At 39.7% G+C, this 16827-nt stretch overlaps 1 protein-coding gene across 1 annotated transcript; it reads left to right on the top strand.

The window, feature by feature from the left end:
- Positions 1-400: 400 nt before the first annotated feature.
- On the top strand, positions 401-6401 carry TMEM225B (transmembrane protein 225B). The gene is made up of 4 exons (XM_027857010.1): positions 401-584; positions 1015-1161; positions 4696-4827; positions 5937-6401. Exons 1-4 carry the CDS (start codon positions 449-451, stop codon positions 6065-6067), a joined length of 546 nt encoding a protein of 181 aa, XP_027712811.1. The 5' UTR covers positions 401-448; the 3' UTR covers positions 6068-6401.
- The last annotated feature ends 10426 nt before the right edge of the window (positions 6402-16827 follow it).

Below are 16827 nucleotides of genomic sequence, written 5' to 3'. Positions count from 1 at the left end.
TGTGTGTGTGTGTGTGTGTGTGTGTGTGTGTGTGTGTGTGTGTGTGTGTGTTGAGAGGTATGGGGAACTGTATATTAACTAATCTTGCCAAAGTATAGAGAAGTTAGGGAGTAGTGAAGTAGGAGCATATTATTAGAGAGGGGGACTATTTGATAAAGACTTGGTGGAGGCCAGGATGAGGATTATATAAAGGGTAAAGGACCACCCTGGGCCGGATTCTGTTTAAGAAATTTGAGGGAAAACAGACCTCCAATCTTAGTATGCCTCAAAACTACTAGTTGAGCTAGATGGAAGAACAAATCCTAGGCTGGCAGGGAGAGTGGCGAAGGAATACATGCAGGTACGCACAAGTCCCATCACTATCTCTTTCCCTCACTAGGGAAAATTTATCTTTTCGATCGATGAGCTGAAGAACCTGTGTTGGGTTGGGACCCTGGCTTTCAACCTCATGGGCTGTCTTATGCTAACATGGGCCACTGCCTGCCCTCACTGGACACAGCTCTCATATGCCGACAAAATGGTGTTCAGTAGCCTTTGGGAGACCTGTGTCGAAGGAGCATGCTGGAAGCCAGGAGACTCAGCAGGTAGTAAGCAGGGTCCTTTACAGGGTGTGGTTTGTATTTTGCCATAGGCTTTAGCCTTTGAAGAGGCTAGTGACTATTGACAAAGTGGCATAAATCGGTGATTAGGGGGTGGAGAAGATCTAAGAAAAGCAAAGTTCAATATAAACAAGAGGCTCAAGTGCTGACATATTAGGAGAGCATGACAAGCTGTGTCCCTCAGTAAACACCCCTACAATCCCTTCCCAGTCCCCCGACATGCTCACTTCCATAGACCTCCTTTCCTGGCCTAGTCACTTGGAGTTCTATCCCTGTTTTTATTATAACCTGCCTCTCTTAGCCCTAGCCAGTCATACTCCTTTAGCTATTATTCTTCTTTGAGGTCAGAGGTTAAGTTGAAGGAGGGAGAAGTGACCCCATTACCCCCAACCCAGATTCTCACTTTCCCCCACAGGATACTTGATTTATGGCCGGTGCTTTATTGGCTTCGCTGTTGTCTTCTCATTCTTCCTGAACTTCATGTTGCTAAGCTTCTTCTTCCAGTTATGCTCTCCTTTTCCCCTGGAGTGTCTCGTTTTTGCCCTCATGGACAGCATTACAGGTATGGGATGGGAAAAATTGGTTCCCCTACTTTGAAATGTATCTAGTTTAAGGGATGGGCTTGTTGGTGGCAAATTGAGTAAGAAATGTTAACTGGGGTTATGATCAAGGGAATCTTCCCTCATCTGCTGTACTGGGGTATCTCAGAAAAAAGGAAGAATGGAAAGAAGAATGGAAGGAAGGAATTAACTGCTTGGTATTGGGGGGCAGGGGAAGGAAGTGGGGCATGGAGCTGAGCATGAGAATTATCTCAGTGGGGAGAGAGATGCTCTGGTTCCACACTGAGGACTAGTGTTTTAGGATAACATAGCACTTTCTTGTTGATCTGTGGCACTGTGTCAAAGATTATTTATGACCGAGCCAAGAAGAACCACCTATTCAATAGATTATAAGAAGATCTAAGAAGGAACAGCTTCTCTCTCTTCAACTCTCTTCAGATCATGTCAGTTAGAATTCAAGCATCCTCTCCTTTGGACTTCTCAAGGGGATAGGGAATTTCTCTACTATTCATACCCTGAAATTATGGCAGTTACAAGCACATGGCAGTGAGGATGTTTGCTTGCCTAGATGGGGATGAGACTGGACCTCAAGTCCCTAGCTACATTTTCTGCTTGTGTTTATTTCCCTGAGCATGAATGACTTATTAGTGATCCTGAGATAAAAGGTTCTAGCTTTCATGGCTACCTCATGAGCTGTAAAATTCTGGAGTTAAGTGTTACTGTCAGTGGAAAATGATTCGTCCAACTGCAATATTTCCCAGAGGAGAACATTGCCATTGGAATTCTAAACCATGCTCTTGCCAGAAGATCTAGACTTGGAGCTTAAATTGCTGCTGGAACAAGACTGAGGAAAGTGAAATCTCTTCAGCAGTCCCACAGTTCTCCCAAAGATGTTAGTCTATTCTGACCAGCACTGCAGTTTTAAGAATTAGCTCGTACCATTAGTCATCAGTACCTGATTTTCAAACTCCTAAACTTTCTAGCTCATGAGGTACATGCCAAGATTAGTTAATACATCTCAGAATCTTTGTTCAGTCACTTTTGCTCAAGGAAAAAAATACAAAGTAGAAAAGGCAGCCAAGCACTTGAGGTCCAGTCTCACCCTCACCTAGATATCTATCCTGATTGCTGTGTACTGTAGCTGCCATAACTGCGGTTCGTAAAGGGAAGAGGCTGTGGCCCCTCCCTCATTTGCTGAAAGGTGAAAGGCCTAAATCCTAAGCAATGTGTTCCAAAAAGTGATAAAGAGAGAGGAAGTTGTTTCTCCATAATTACTTTTATAGCTTCCTGTGTGGGTGGCTCTTCCTGTCTCAGTCACCATTATCTTTGATATATACCAGAGTCAGAGACCAATAAGGGATAGCCCTCTTCAAGCACAAGTCTTTCAGCCAGAACATGTTTCTTTCCATGGGCCCAAAACATACGTGCCCAAATTCTTGGGAGATACCCCAGTACAGCAGATCAAACTCCATTCCCCTTCCCAGTCATCTGTTATAGAAATGTTGCCCATTGTCCATGAAGAGGTATATTTCATTTCCCTGTCCCATTTTGGAAACTAGTTCTGTCAGCTTTTTCTATTATTAAGCTTTGGAAGGGGAGATATAACTGGCATTCTAAAATATGTATCTTGTGGGCTATTTGGCAGTAAATGTAGATGGGGGTGGGAATAAGATTGCAAGGAGGAGGCTAGACAGAGCTTTTGAAGTTAGATGGGAGAGAGTGAGATTTGGCAGAGACAGATTTGGAGAGGTTGGGTAATCTACAGGAGAATGCATTTGTGGGAAATGTAAAGTGAATTGAGGAGATGTGTTTGTGGAAAAGGGAGGTGAGTCTTCATGGACAGTGAATTCAGTTTTTTAGTGAATGGATAGGTGCTGAATAATGGAAGGGGGTTTGGGCAGGGGGAGGTAAGTTGTATAGACTAATTAGACTTCCCCTAGGAGAAGTAAGGTGGACAGATAACTGTTAGAATGACTAATGAACCCATTAAGGCAGTTTCCATACTGAAGGAATTCTGCCAAACACTGTGTTTATCTTTTATCATTATCTGATCTATTCATGATTGATATATTCAAAGCCTTGGGCCTGCTTCTCCTTACTTAGTACATTAGTCAAAGGCTTTTGTCTGCCTCAATATAAAATTGCAGAGACCTTCTATTCCATCAAGCCATTCCCAAACAGGCTCTACTCTGGATAGAGCTGATTTCTTGGGTAGCAATATATGTGAGCTTCGTTTCCAAACTAAGACTGGGAACTCAGTATGGTGGAAGTATCTATCTCTTTTATCCTTTTGGTGTGTTGTTTTTATGCTTTTACTAAACCTTTAGGCAAAGTTAGAGGTGGCTGGGATACATTCTGTTTCTAGAGATCTAGGATTGGACTAATAGAGAAGAGATCTTTGGTGGAAGACTAAGGGTTGGGTGTTGCATTTGAAGTTCAATTAGGTGAGGTTGAATCTGAGTCAATGTCCTGTAGGTGTCAGTTGGGGAGCATTTGAGCCAAGAGTTCAAATCAGGGAAAGGAATGAGATTAAGAGATAGAGTTAATATAAGAGGTGAGTTTGGGTGGGGAAATGAGGTCAAGCAAAAATAGATGTTGAATTCTAGGGGAAAGGATGAATGTGATTTAGAAGTGTGTTTGGGCAGAGGGAATTAAATTCTGTCAGAGGTTTGAGATAGGAAGAAGAGTTTAGGTGGAATTGATAGGTTTGGTGCTTTTTGAAATATGCTGGAACAATTTCAGAAAGCTCTGAGTCACCATCAGGTGCTGAATAGACCTCACCTCTTTCCATAGGTGATTAGGTTAAGTTTTGGCTTTAATAGATGCCAATTTTGGCACTTTGGCAATTTTGGCAATTTGTGCCACTCTTTAGGACACGCACCAAAGTACACATGGACTGATGGACAGAATTCCAACCGTAAGCAATGGTGAGAGTCAGGAAGGACTTTCCAAGAGACTATAGTGGCCTGGGGAGAGGAGGGTTATAATATGCTATCTAGTTTATTGCATGATGAGATATGCACTCCCTAAGTTGGAAGCTGTTAGTTTCAGGGATAGCCTCAGTAGAGGGGCCATATAATTTAGAACTCAGAGAGACCTGAAAGATCATCTGACTTAATCCCCTTATTTTATCGATGAGGAAAACAGGCCCAGAAGAGTGAAGAACACTCTGTGCTTATAGTTGGATATTTCTGAGAGTCATCATCTAATTTAGTTCTAGTCAAAATAAAAGTCAGTGAGTTGTTGTTGGAAACATCTACTGACCCACACACACCTAGCTAGACAAGTGCCTATAGACAAGGAGCTGCCCACACAGAGAAGGGGAGTTGAGGGATAGAAACTTGCTACTTGTCTGGTAAAGATAGAAAGCTCAGCACTGATTTAACTCTTCTGTCCTACCAAGGCATGTACAAACTGCCAAACTGAGCACGGGAGAGCCCCAGTGAATAGCTGTCAACATCACCTGGTAGTTAAATATGGATGAGGAAACAGGCCTGGAGAGGTTAAGTGACCCTCTTGTTTTGTTTGGGTAACAGCTATAACTGTACTCATTGGTTTGCTAATGCATGTGCTACAGATGAAGAGTTTCAGAGGCAAAGGCCCAAGGATCACCTTTTTATGGCCTTACTTCATCATCTTTATCTGCTTCATATTGTTCCTGTATTCTGGTGAGTGTCCCTAGACCCATGGGCATGGCCAGATTTAAACCAAACTATGAGCTGGTTCCTATCTCTATCCCTTTCTTCTTAATCAAACTTTCTCCAAAAGAATTTCCATTAGAAGGCACTCTCCCAACTCACTATTCCATTTATTCCCCCATGTGTATGTGTATATATTCCTACATATCCATATGTGTTCATCAAACTGACCCCATCCTATCTATCTGAAAACATTATTTGTTTCATAGCTATGTATTATCTTTCCAACTAAATTATAAGCCCTTCAAAGACAGAAATTATACCTTCTGTTTCTTTTCTTTTTTTCCATTTGTATCTAAGACACTGCTCTTTAAACAGCAGACACTAAATAAACCTGACTGTTCAATAAAGTTTATTAAGCGCTGCTAAGCACTGAGGATACAAATAAGAAAAAGAAATAGCCCTTGCTCTCAAGGAGCTTACAAGGCTATCTGGAAAGGGGAGGGGGAGTGGACATACCAGGGGCATCTTGTTCTGTGGAGTTCAAACTGAGCAAAGCTACAGGAGAGTGAGCTGGAAAGTCCAGATCCTGACCTCTATAAAGGAAAGCTCTGGGAGAAGTTCAGTGTTCCACCTTCCAGTCCTCCAGTCAGAGGGGAGAGGGGAGGCTGAGGGAGCTGGGAAGGTGTTGAATATCCAAGGTTTATCAGCTTATCCTGGAAGGGGTATCTTGTTCCTTGGAGTTCAAACCAAGCAAAGTTGTGGATGGAAAGTAGAGAGTACAACTATCCTCATTCTCTCTCTTTTTTGTCTGCTTCTCCCCTTTTATCTTTTCTAATTTTTTCCCTTTCTCTTCTTTTTCTTTACTTCTTTTTCCTTGTTTCTGAACCTGATTACGTCTCTCCGTTAGATTCCTATTCCAACAGAAATAACTTGAAGTAATGATTCTGAGTAGAGGAATAAAAGCTCAGGGAGGTAATTATGGAAAATTTTCTTGGAGAAGTAGAGTAAATCTGTGGCGCATTTTAGGAATAGATAGGGTTCCACTGGGTCCTGACACCTCCTCTAATAGTGAGTCCCCCACTTTGATGCTAAATTACCATAACCTGAGCTTCATTCTAGCCTTTTTTTTCCCCCAGCAATACTCTTCATCCTCATCCACAAGGAATTCTTTCACACTAAGTGTCTAAGATCTTCCCGTGTAATTCCCAAGGACCCAAACTTGGAGAGAGAGCAGGTGAATTTGGAGCCCATGGAGTCTGTCTTCTAGATCAGCTCATCATTCATACAATCTTTCTGAGTCCAGACATCTCCTGGTTTCTGGCACATTTTAGTTGGAATGTTGACAGTGGATACTGGAGAAGGCAGGGATAAAAAGAGGCTGAGCCCAGTTCTGAGGGCAGGACTGTGCTGCTAGTCTGGAAAGAAAGATGAAAACATCAGTTTCCCTCCTTCTTTTGCCTGATATAGGGTGGGGTCCCTGTTGGTGTTCAGAGATTTGCTGGGCAGTGATTTGGACCCTGAAATTTGCCATTTCGAGATGTCCTGCTTCTCCTCTTCTTCCCCACATCAAGGATTTTCTGGCATGATGTTTGGGGATGTTGGTTGCTGAAAATTCAAAAATTCCTTGTATGGCATTTTTAGTCTTTGGAAGGAAAGTGTAAAATAAATTCATAAAATAAATAAATATAACTGAAGGATTCCCTTTGCAAAGTATTGTCTCTGACTTGGGAAAGGCACAGTTCAATCAATCTATGCTACTAATGTTACTTTATAGGTGCTATGATAGATATAAAGAAGTATAAGGCAGCATCCCTGTCCTCAAGGAACTTATAACCAAATTAAAAAGATTAGAGGTAAACATGTGAAAGCTTAAATAAATATGAAGAGAAGACATAATACAGATACATTGAGTCATAACTAGACAGAATATGTTGGGCTTTCTCCCTTTGTCTACTTGGGATAAGGCTAGATCACAAAATTTGCCAAAACGTACATTTTTTTAAAGTTTTATTGATGTATTTTGGGCTTTTAATACAACGATCACTTTCCTAACAACCTTTAAAGCACCTTCCCTTACAAAGTTAATTTTTTAAAAAAGCTAAGCCGAACAGTGACTACTCCCACACCTCTCATCAGCAGCAGAAGAATATGGCTGATCAGAGGGGAACTGCGGGGATCTATCTGCTGATGCCAAGGCGGGATTCTCTTGCTTTGCCCGTGCTTGGATCTGGGTCACAGTCCTGGGGCAAGGAGGAGCACTGGCGTGACAGACCTCAGAAGCCCTCTAGCACAACCCCTTCATTTTACAAATAAGGAAACAGACTTGTGGAGTTTAAGTGATTTGTTCAAGGTCCCAAGAATAGTAACAGAAGTGGGAATTGAACCCAGGTCCTCTGACTGAAACTGGCCCTATTTCCATTGTATCATACTGCTTCCCACTGTACCACAAAATATAGAGGCCTAGGAAATTACCATGTGCAGAACTCAGAATTATAAGTTTCGGGCAAAATTCTTTCCAAGTGTTCGCAAGATCAGGACATAACTAAATGAGCTTTGTAGTTAGCCTGAATCCTAAGATTCCCAACTGGGATATGCAATAGGTTCTGTTAAGCAGGAGGATTTCAGCCATCTGGGACAATGACCCAACATTAAGTGTTCTATCATTCTTTGGGGCCAAAGGGTTTTATATGAGGAGGAGCTAATAGAGAAATATAGCTCACCCATCAATTGAGAAATAGCTGAAAGAGTTATGATATATGAATGTGATGGAATACTACTATGCTAGAAGAAATGATAAAAGGGGTGGTTTCAGAAAAACCTAGGAAGACATATGAACTGATGCAAAGTGAAATGAGCAGAACCAGGAGAACAATTTACACAGTGACAATTAATATTGTAAAGATATTGTAAAACTGAAAGACTTAGTAACTCTGATCAACACAGTGGCCCACCACAGTTCCAAAGGACTCATGATGAGGAATGCTAGCCACCTTCAGAGAGAAAACTAAGGGACTAAAAGTACAGATTGAAGGACATTTTCTCCTTTTTTAATAAAAATATGGTTAATGAAGAAATTTGTTTTGCATGACTTCATATTTGTAATGGGTCTTGTATTTCTTGCCTTTTCAATGGATAAGGAAGAGGTGGGGGAGGGAGAGAATTTGGAACTGAATATAAAATTGAATGGAAAAAAAATTACAGCTCAATTGTTCTTTGACTAGAGCTAGGATTTTCCCACCATGATAAGGCTCCTTTTTCTCCCATCCCACCCTGACCCTACCTTCCTGATCACCTGCTTTATCAGTACAAACTTTCAAGACTTCTGTCACCTAATGTACTTCTGCTCTATCAGTGCATTCTTCTTTCAAGGGAGGTATACAACACACTAACAGCAGTAATGATGTTAGTATTATAACCACAGCCATTCTGCAAAGTATTCTAAAATTCTAATTTTACAAAACATTATTAATACATTGCTATTCATCACAATGCTGGAAGAATAGAGATAGAAAATGGCAAAGAATAGTTTACCTATCAGATCTATGGGGAACGTTAGAATTTATGACCAAACAAGAGATAACATTATGAGATGTAAAATGGATAATTTTGATTATATTAAATTTTAAAGGTTTTGCATAAACAAAACCAATACAAGCAAGATTAGAAGGAAAGCAATAAGCTGAGAAATAATTTTTACAGCAAGTGTCTCTGATAAAGGGCTCATTTCTCAAATACATAGAGAACTGAGTCAAATTTATAACAATACAATCATTCCCCAATTGATAAATGGTCAAAGGAGATGAACAGGCAGTTTTCAGATGAAGAAATCAAAGCTATCTATAGTCATATAAAAATGTTCCAAATCACTATTAATTACAGAAATGTAAATTAAAACAACTCTGAGTTGTTTTAACCTCACACCTATCAGAATGACTAATATGACAGAAAAGGAAAATGATAAATGTTGGAGAGGATGTGGGAAAATTGGGACACTAATGCATTGTTGATGGAGGTATGAACTGATCAAACCATTCTGGAGAACAATTTGGAACTATACCCAAAGGGCAATCAAACTGTGCGTACCCTTTGATCTAGCAATACCAATACTAGATGCGTATCCTTGGATACAAAGAAATCATAAAAAAGGGAAAAGGACACATATGTATAAAAATATTTATAGCAGCTCTTTTTGTGGTGGCAAAGAATTGGAAATTGAAGGGATGCCCATCAATTGAGGAAGGGATGCCCATCAATTGAGGAATGGCTGAACAAGTTGTGATATATGAATGTAATGGAATACTGTTGTGCTATAAGAAACGATGAGCAGGTAAATTTCAGAAAAACCTGGAAAGACTTACATGAAAACTTACTGTGAAGTGAGCAGAGCCAGGAGAACATTGTACGCAGTAACAGCAACACTGTGTGATGATCAACTGTGATTGACTCAGCTCTTCTCAGCAATACAATGATCCAGGACAATTACAAAGGACTCATGATGGAAAATGCTGTCCATATCCAGAGAAAGAACTGATGGAGTCTGAATGCAGATCGAAGTGTACTATTTTCACTTTATTTCTTTCATGGTTTTTTTCCTTTTGCAAACTGTATTTTGCAAACTGTTTCTTCTTTCACAACATGACTAATAAGGAAATATGTTTTACATTATTACACACATATAATCTATATCAAAATGCTTACCATCTTAGGGAGGGGAAAAGGAAGAGAGGAAGAGAGAAAATTTGGAACTCAAAATTTTATAAAAAATGAATGTTAAGAACTGTCTTTACATGTAATTGGAAAAAATAAAATACTATCACTGTTGTTTAAAAAACATAAAGGCCTATAGTATACAAATAAACAAACAAATCTTTATTCAGAAGAAAGTGGCACAGTGGGTTGAGTGCTGCCCTTGGAGTCCAGAAAGACTGAAGTTCAAGTTCTGCCTTAGATACTTACCAGTTGTGTGACCCTGGGCACACAGTTAAGAATTAAGTCTCTTAACCTCTCTCTGGCTCAACTTCCTCACCTGTAAAATAAGGAGAATAATAGCATCTTCCTCACAGGATTGTTTTGAGGATTAAATGAGGCCACATATGTGAAGTGCTTTGCTAATCTTGAAGCAATATATAAAAGCTAGCTATTATTATCATCATCATAATATATACTCTGTGCCTGGCACTGTGCTAATCACTAGAGATAAAAAGCAAAAGCAAAAACAGTTACATTCTATTCGGAGTAGGGGAGACAACATATATTAATCAGAAGTTACAAGATAAATACAGAGTAGATAGAATGGTACTAGTAGCTAGGAGTAGAAATGCCTTCTAAAGTAGGCAACACTTGAACTGAGTCTTAAAGGAAGCTAAGAATTCTGAGGGTCAGAGGTTGGGAGAGAGAGCACTTCAGGCAATGTGGAACAGCTGGTGTAAAGGCATAGGGATGACAGGAGTAGTGTATGTGAAGGTGTATGTATGTATGTAGTATGAAGTATGAAGTAGTGTATGATCAGAGTGGTTGTGTTATAAAACATGAAAGGGAGTAGAATATAAGAGGACTGGAAAAGTAAGTAGGGACCATGTTGAGAAGAACTTTAAATGTCAAAGACATTACATTGGATGCTGGAGGTAGTAGGGTTTATTGAATGGGGAATAACAGATTTCTTCAGGGAAATGACAGAGCCAGCTCTGAGAATTGGGAGGAGAAGAGGTAGGGAACCAAGCAGTTGCATTTTTGGACACATTGAAGCTAAGATGTCCAGGGAACATATAGGTGACCACATTCGCTTTAAAGGACTGGCACTAAGGAGTTGAGATTAATTTTGATTCAGTCTAGATTTAGGAATCATCTACATAGAGGGAATGATTGAAGCTATGGGATCAAATGCTGCCATCAAGGTAAAGAATGTAGACAGAGAAGACAATCTAAGACATAGCTTTCTGTGACATCACTCTGATTCGACCCTCTGACTGTGGAGCAAAGCCATGAGCTCCAAAACCTCCGTAGAGGGGAGGGGAGTCTTCTCCCCATTTCCTACCAGTTGTACTGCTTTTGGACTTTTCCATCACATCCCCATTCTAGGTGCCTTCCTTCTCCTTCTCCTTTTCAGTTTCCTTTATATGTTGTTTTCCCCCATTGATGGCAAGTTCCTTGAGGGCAGGGACTGCATTTCTTTTGGTTGTTCTTCATTTTTGAAGAAGACCAATATCCTTTTCTTGCTCTTATTTTTCCTCTTTTCCTAGAATCTAAACTCACCCTGGTATAAAATCTATCACTAGAAATCAAGAAAATAAGTACATTCTGGAATCCCACACAGATAGTGAATATATGATTTTGTTATTGTTGTTGTTCAGTCAGTTCAGTCATGTCCAACTCTTTGTGATCCCATTTGGGGTTTTCATGGCAAAGATACTGGAGTAATTTGCCATTTCCTTCTCCATCTCATTTTACAGATGAGGAAACTGTGGCAAACAGAGTCAAGTAAGTTGCTCAGGATCACACAGCTAGTAAGTTGTCTGCGGCCAGATTTGAACTCCAGAAAATGAGACTTCCTGACTCCAGGCCTGGTACTCTATCCACTGTATGATAGTTTATTCAAAAACTTAGAAAAACAATACTGGTCAATTGCTCTAAACATCCAGACTAACAGATATATCCATCTCTTAGGGTATTATATATTTACCCCTTAGAAAAATTTTTCTTTTGGACTGGAGTTTTTTAAGACTAAGTCGGTTCAAGATATAACTAAAATATATACTATTTCAGGTGTAACTTCACAACCTCCACAACTGATAGGCAAATAACCTTAGATGAAAGTCACTCTAGATTATAAGCGAGCTTGAAAATTTCACCCCCATTTTGTACAAGGAGTATTTGTATCCCATTTACTCAGTAGGAATTCCATAACACAGCTAGCTCTTATACAGGGTTAACAAGTTTATGACCAGAGATGATCCCAAGAAATCTTGTAAGTTTACAAAGGAGAATTTACAAGGTCTTTTCTTTGTACCTTTTCCCACACAGTAATCAATTATGAATTTTCCCCTTTAAAATATACCCGTGTAAATACTTGATAAGTTTTAATATTATGACAATAACCCCAAATAACTTAATTAACAATCTCATAATTTTCATAAATGATAGCCAAATAATTGTAGCTGAAACTTCCTCCATATCATAGGCAAACCTGGTAGTTTCCAGTTTCTTAAATTATAGTACATCAGAATATTTATCAGCAGAGCTGATAAAATAAAATAACATTTTTCAAAACCTACTTTCTATCTTCTTTTAACAGTTCAGTTCATAATTTAACAACATCCAGATTATAAGAGAAGTTGCTTTTCTAACAGCAGAGCTGATACAATAGTTTACCAAATTTCTTAATATCATAAACAATATTATGGATTTCAAACTTGAAACAAAACCCATTACCAGTCAGGTGACCACAATTCAGTTGAATGCATTACCAAATTGCCTTCCATAGAAAATTATTCATCTTATCGCCATTGGCATTGTATAATGATCACAGCCAAAACCTGTATAAAGTTATTAAGTATGGAGCAATGATATAAAATTAAAGAAATAATAATAACAATAATAAAAAACATTTAGATAGTGCTTGCCATATGCTAGGCATTGTGCTAAGCACTTTACAATCCTGTGATCCTCACAACTCTGGGAGGTGGGTGATATTATTTCATTTCTCCCCTTTAAAAAGAGGTGAAGTCCTACAGCTAATAAACTCAGACTAGATTTTAACTCAAGTTTTCCTCATCCATGCCTTTCCCAGCAGTTTCATGCTTTCATGCCAAATAGTAAATGTATTTTTACATTAAGTTCAGATTTACTACAATAATCCTAATAGGGGAGCACATTTAGATCACATTCGGATTCTCTTCAGGACAGATTTCAACTAAATCAAATCAAATTCAGATTTATAATCACTAATGGTAGCACTTCATAAAGGAGAGTCCATCATTATCAATTCACTCATTTTTTAAAAAAGACATGTGGTGGCAATTCCCAGCTCCCTATAACCTTTTCCTCTTAGTCCCCAGCCTTTTTTACCTATCCCCAAAGTTTTGCAGATAAGGATAAGCAGTAGCTTCCTGTACTCATTTCTTAGCTTCTGAGTGGGAATTCCAAGCTGAGTATCAAAGAATAATCACATAAAGTTTCCTGTATCTTCATCTGAATGAGATCAAAACCCTTCCTTACTTTTCTTTCCAAATGTCCAAAACACTCATACCACACAATTTTCCTTAACTTTCTACTCATTTCCTCTTCTCTCTAATTCTCTTAAATATTTCCTGCTTTCTTTTAAGTTTAGCAAAAAAAAACAAAAAAAAACTGCACGTCTTGTTTCTTTTACATCCTAATAGAACACACCTTACTCCACTGAATTCCTCCCAGTTTGTAGTTACCTCTTTTCCCTCTCATTGTGAATATCAATCCCCATTTTCCACAAAAGGCCCAGGCCTAAGCAGTAGTGATTGGGATAGATAGGTCCTGCGTCTTGGTCCAGCCAGGTGTTTCAAATCTCCCTTTTCATTCCTTCTGTTTTTTGATCTCTAGGGTATTCTGGTGTTAGGGAAATGAGAGCTGATTGGTTGGTAGGTCGTTGTCCTTTGTTCTTAAAGAGGATCAAAACGACATCACTATGTTGTAGTCAAGGTACAGTGTGTCTGACTGTGGTTGATCAGATCAATACCAGCTCGGAATGCTCTACCTTCCAAAATAGTCTACCTCTACAAATAGTCCATGTGAAGTGGAGATGTCTCTAAATTTGCACATCTCACATTTCCTTTTAACTACTGCAATTCTGCTTTACTTATAGAGTACAGCACTTTCTTTGATGCGGGCACATCATGCTCGGGGTTCCTGTGCCAGTGTCTCTCATGTTTCACAATTAATTCCAGAGTTCTTCAGAGAGACCTTGAGAGTGTCCTTGTATTGCTTCTTCTGACCTCCGTGTTAGGGCTTGCCTTGTATGAGTTCTCTGTAAAACAGTCTTTTAGGCAAATGTATATTTGCCATTCAAACAAATGGGCTTATCAGAGTTGTACTCTCTGCAGTAATGTTTGAACAGCTCACGGTTCATCTTGAGAAAGGACCTCAGTGTCTGGTATCTTGTCCTGCCAGGTGATCTTCAGAATCTTCCTAAGACTATTTAAATGGAAGAGATTCAGTTTCCTGGCATGGCACTAGTATACTGTCCAGGTTTCACAGACATACAACAATGAGGTCAGCACAATGACACTATAGACCTTCGTTCTGGTAGTCAGTCTAATACCTCTTCTGTCCCGCACTTTCCTTCAGAGCCTCTCAAACACTGAGCTAAATCTGGCAATGCATGCGTCAACCTCATTATCAATGTGTACATCCTTGGAAAGTACACTACGAAGGTAAGTGAACTTATCCACAGCATTCAAAATTTCTCCATTTGCTGTAACCATTGGTTTCACATTTGGATGGTGTGGTGCTGGTTGGTGGAAAATCTCTATTTTCTTGGTGTTAATTGTTGGGCCAAAATTAGCATAAGCAGCAGAGAATCGATCCATACTGTTGCATCTCAGCTTCAGAGGCTGCATTGAGTGCACAATCATCTGTGAACAAAAAAAGTCTCACACCAACTCTTCCTCTACTTTAGTCTTGGCTTATAGTCTTTTCAAGTTAAATAATTTACCATCAGTGTGGCTGACCTTGATGCCGTTTTCATCCTCATTGAACTCATCTGACAACACTGCTGAAAACATCATGCTAAAAAACATGGGAGTAAGCACATACTCCTGCTTCACTCCACTGATGACTGGGAAAGTGTGAGAGCATCATCCATTATTCAGAAACCATGCAAGTATGCCACCATGAAACTGATATGATTCTGATGAACTCCTCTGGGCAATCAAATTTTGCCATGATCTTCCATAAGCCGTCATGATTGACAATATCAAAGGCCTTTGTCAGATTGACGAAAATTGTGTACAGACATTCTGCTCCTGGCATTTCTTCTAGAGGATCTCTACTTAACTCTTCATGTAAGCAAAATCTAGTAAATGAATATTCTATATTATTTAGGCTGATTAAAAAATTAAAGCTTACCCTTTGAAAAGGTGAGTGAGCATCTAAAGATACAACACTCCTGGACTCTTTGACCCATCTTATGGATCACATAAGATACTCTATTTCATTACATTTTGGTTTTGACCATAAAAGGATGAAGATTTGCCCCCTTTGAGGACATTCAGAAGCATTCACTACAGTCTCTGAAGGAAAGTCTTAGAAAGGAGTCCCAGCAAATCAAGGCCTCCAAAGGGGGCTACTTTGAAAGGGACACCATTTGGACATCAATCACATGGGTCATATATTCATTCCTGATTTGAATCTACTTCTCCAAATGTGTCATACTTGGATTAAACTACCCAGGTGTAATTCCTCATCCAGGGTCCAAAATCTTCAATGGGCAGCACAGACATAGCTTTGTCTACAATCCAAAAACCCAAGAGACAGCAGGACAGAGAGGATACCAACTAAAAGAGATGAAAGATGATGTCAGTGCTGTAGCTGAGGGCCTTCAACAGCAATCAAACAATTCATCTCTTGTTTCAGGTCCCCTGAAGAGGTCTACAGTTCTTTTGCTTTTCTATAATTCTAACACCAGTTGAGGGGACAAATAAGGAAGAAAGAGAAGGAGAGGAGGAGGGACATAACCAGCCAGGCTCCTTTGAAGACTAAGAAAAGACTAGAAAAGATATGGGAAGAGCTGCAGTTTCTATCATGTCCCCATCTCCAGTTTGCTACACTAGAGAATATGGAGAGTTTCCCCTTGGGCAAGATCTAGCACTCTCCTAGTTGAGCTGAATTGTCTGGTATATATTTTCTTATGTATATCTTCACTGATTTCTGTTTTGCTATGAATTGAATAAATGGGTTTCTTGGCTATTTGCAATGTATGTTCATTGTGGAACTGTTATTTGGTGGGAAAGGGTCAAGCCTTGAATATAGAGCTTGCGGTACTGCTTCCCCCCAAAAATGACATAAGGATCAGAAGTTAGATTGAATCTGATCATATCTACTAACCCAGGGGAGGGAAGCTCGGCCTCGAGGCCATATGTGGCCTTCTAGGTCCTCAAGTGCAGTCCTTTGCCTGAATCCAAACTTCATAGAACAAAAGAATTTTCAGCCTTGAGGCTACAGGTTCCCCACTCCTGCCCTAGACAGATAATATTTAAGGGAGCAGGTAGATACAATTCTAGCTCAGTACCCCCTCTCTCTGAGGAGAGCAGAGTGGTGGCTTCTGGCCGCAACTTCCTGCTTCCCCTTTTGGCAGGAATGAAAGTCTCCCTTAGAGAAGGGTGGGAGAAGAGGCTAGAGATGTCTATTATGACTCTTTTTGAACTACACATAATTGTCAGGCCCCCATGCCACAAGTGGAACCCTCACAACATATATGGGCCCCTTCCCTTCCACTACACATGTGATAATGGTACAGCTTTCTTGATACTCCTTAAAACCCAGTTTGATACTCATCTGGGGTCTCTCATCACCTTTTCCCACCCAAACCCCATCCCCATATTCCACTTCTTGAACAAGGCCTATAGTTCCTATGGATTTGAAAAGCAGGGGGAGCTAGGTGGTAAAGTGGATAGAACACTGGCCCTGGAATCAGGAGGACCTGAGTTCAAATCCAGCCTCAGACAAATAATAGTTCCTAGCCGTGTGAATCTAGGCAAGTCACTTAACCCCAATTGCCTCACCAAAAAAAACCTAAAAGTTAAAAAAAAGCAAAGGGATATTTCTAAGAATGTATGAAAAGAAAAAAGAAGAGGAGGAAAAAGATCATAAGAAATTAGCATTGGAAGGAAGCTTAGAGATTATCAACCCAACCCCTTTTACAGATGCAGAAACTTATGTGAAGGGGCTAATCTAGGCTCTGAAGGGTTAATTTCCAATCTATCCCCAAGTGCCCAAGATCTTTTCCGGAGCATCACACATCTTTAGTGATCATTTGTTTAATTTTGTATTGCTGTCAAT

Source organism: Vombatus ursinus, unplaced genomic scaffold, assembly GCF_900497805.2.
Source record: "Vombatus ursinus unplaced genomic scaffold, bare-nosed wombat genome assembly UNPS02011916.1, whole genome shotgun sequence".
Lineage (NCBI taxonomy): Eukaryota > Metazoa > Chordata > Mammalia > Diprotodontia > Vombatidae > Vombatus > Vombatus ursinus.
The sequence above is the reverse complement of the archived record's forward strand: the minus strand, read 5'-3'. Positions and strand labels throughout refer to the sequence as shown.

What these genes read in the sequence shown, in the direction of transcription:
- TMEM225B (XM_027857010.1), top strand. Translation starts at nt 449, where the DNA reads ATGGGCTGTCTTATGCTAACATGGGCCACTGCCTGCCCTCACTGGACA. An exon ending in GAAGCCAGGAGACTCAGCAG is followed by an intron (nt 585 to 1,014) that starts GTAGTAAGCAGG and finishes TTTCCCCCACAG; the next exon opens with GATACTTGATTTATGGCCGG. An exon ending in CCTCATGGACAGCATTACAG is followed by an intron (nt 1,162 to 4,695) that starts GTATGGGATGGG and finishes TTTGGGTAACAG; the next exon opens with CTATAACTGTACTCATTGGT.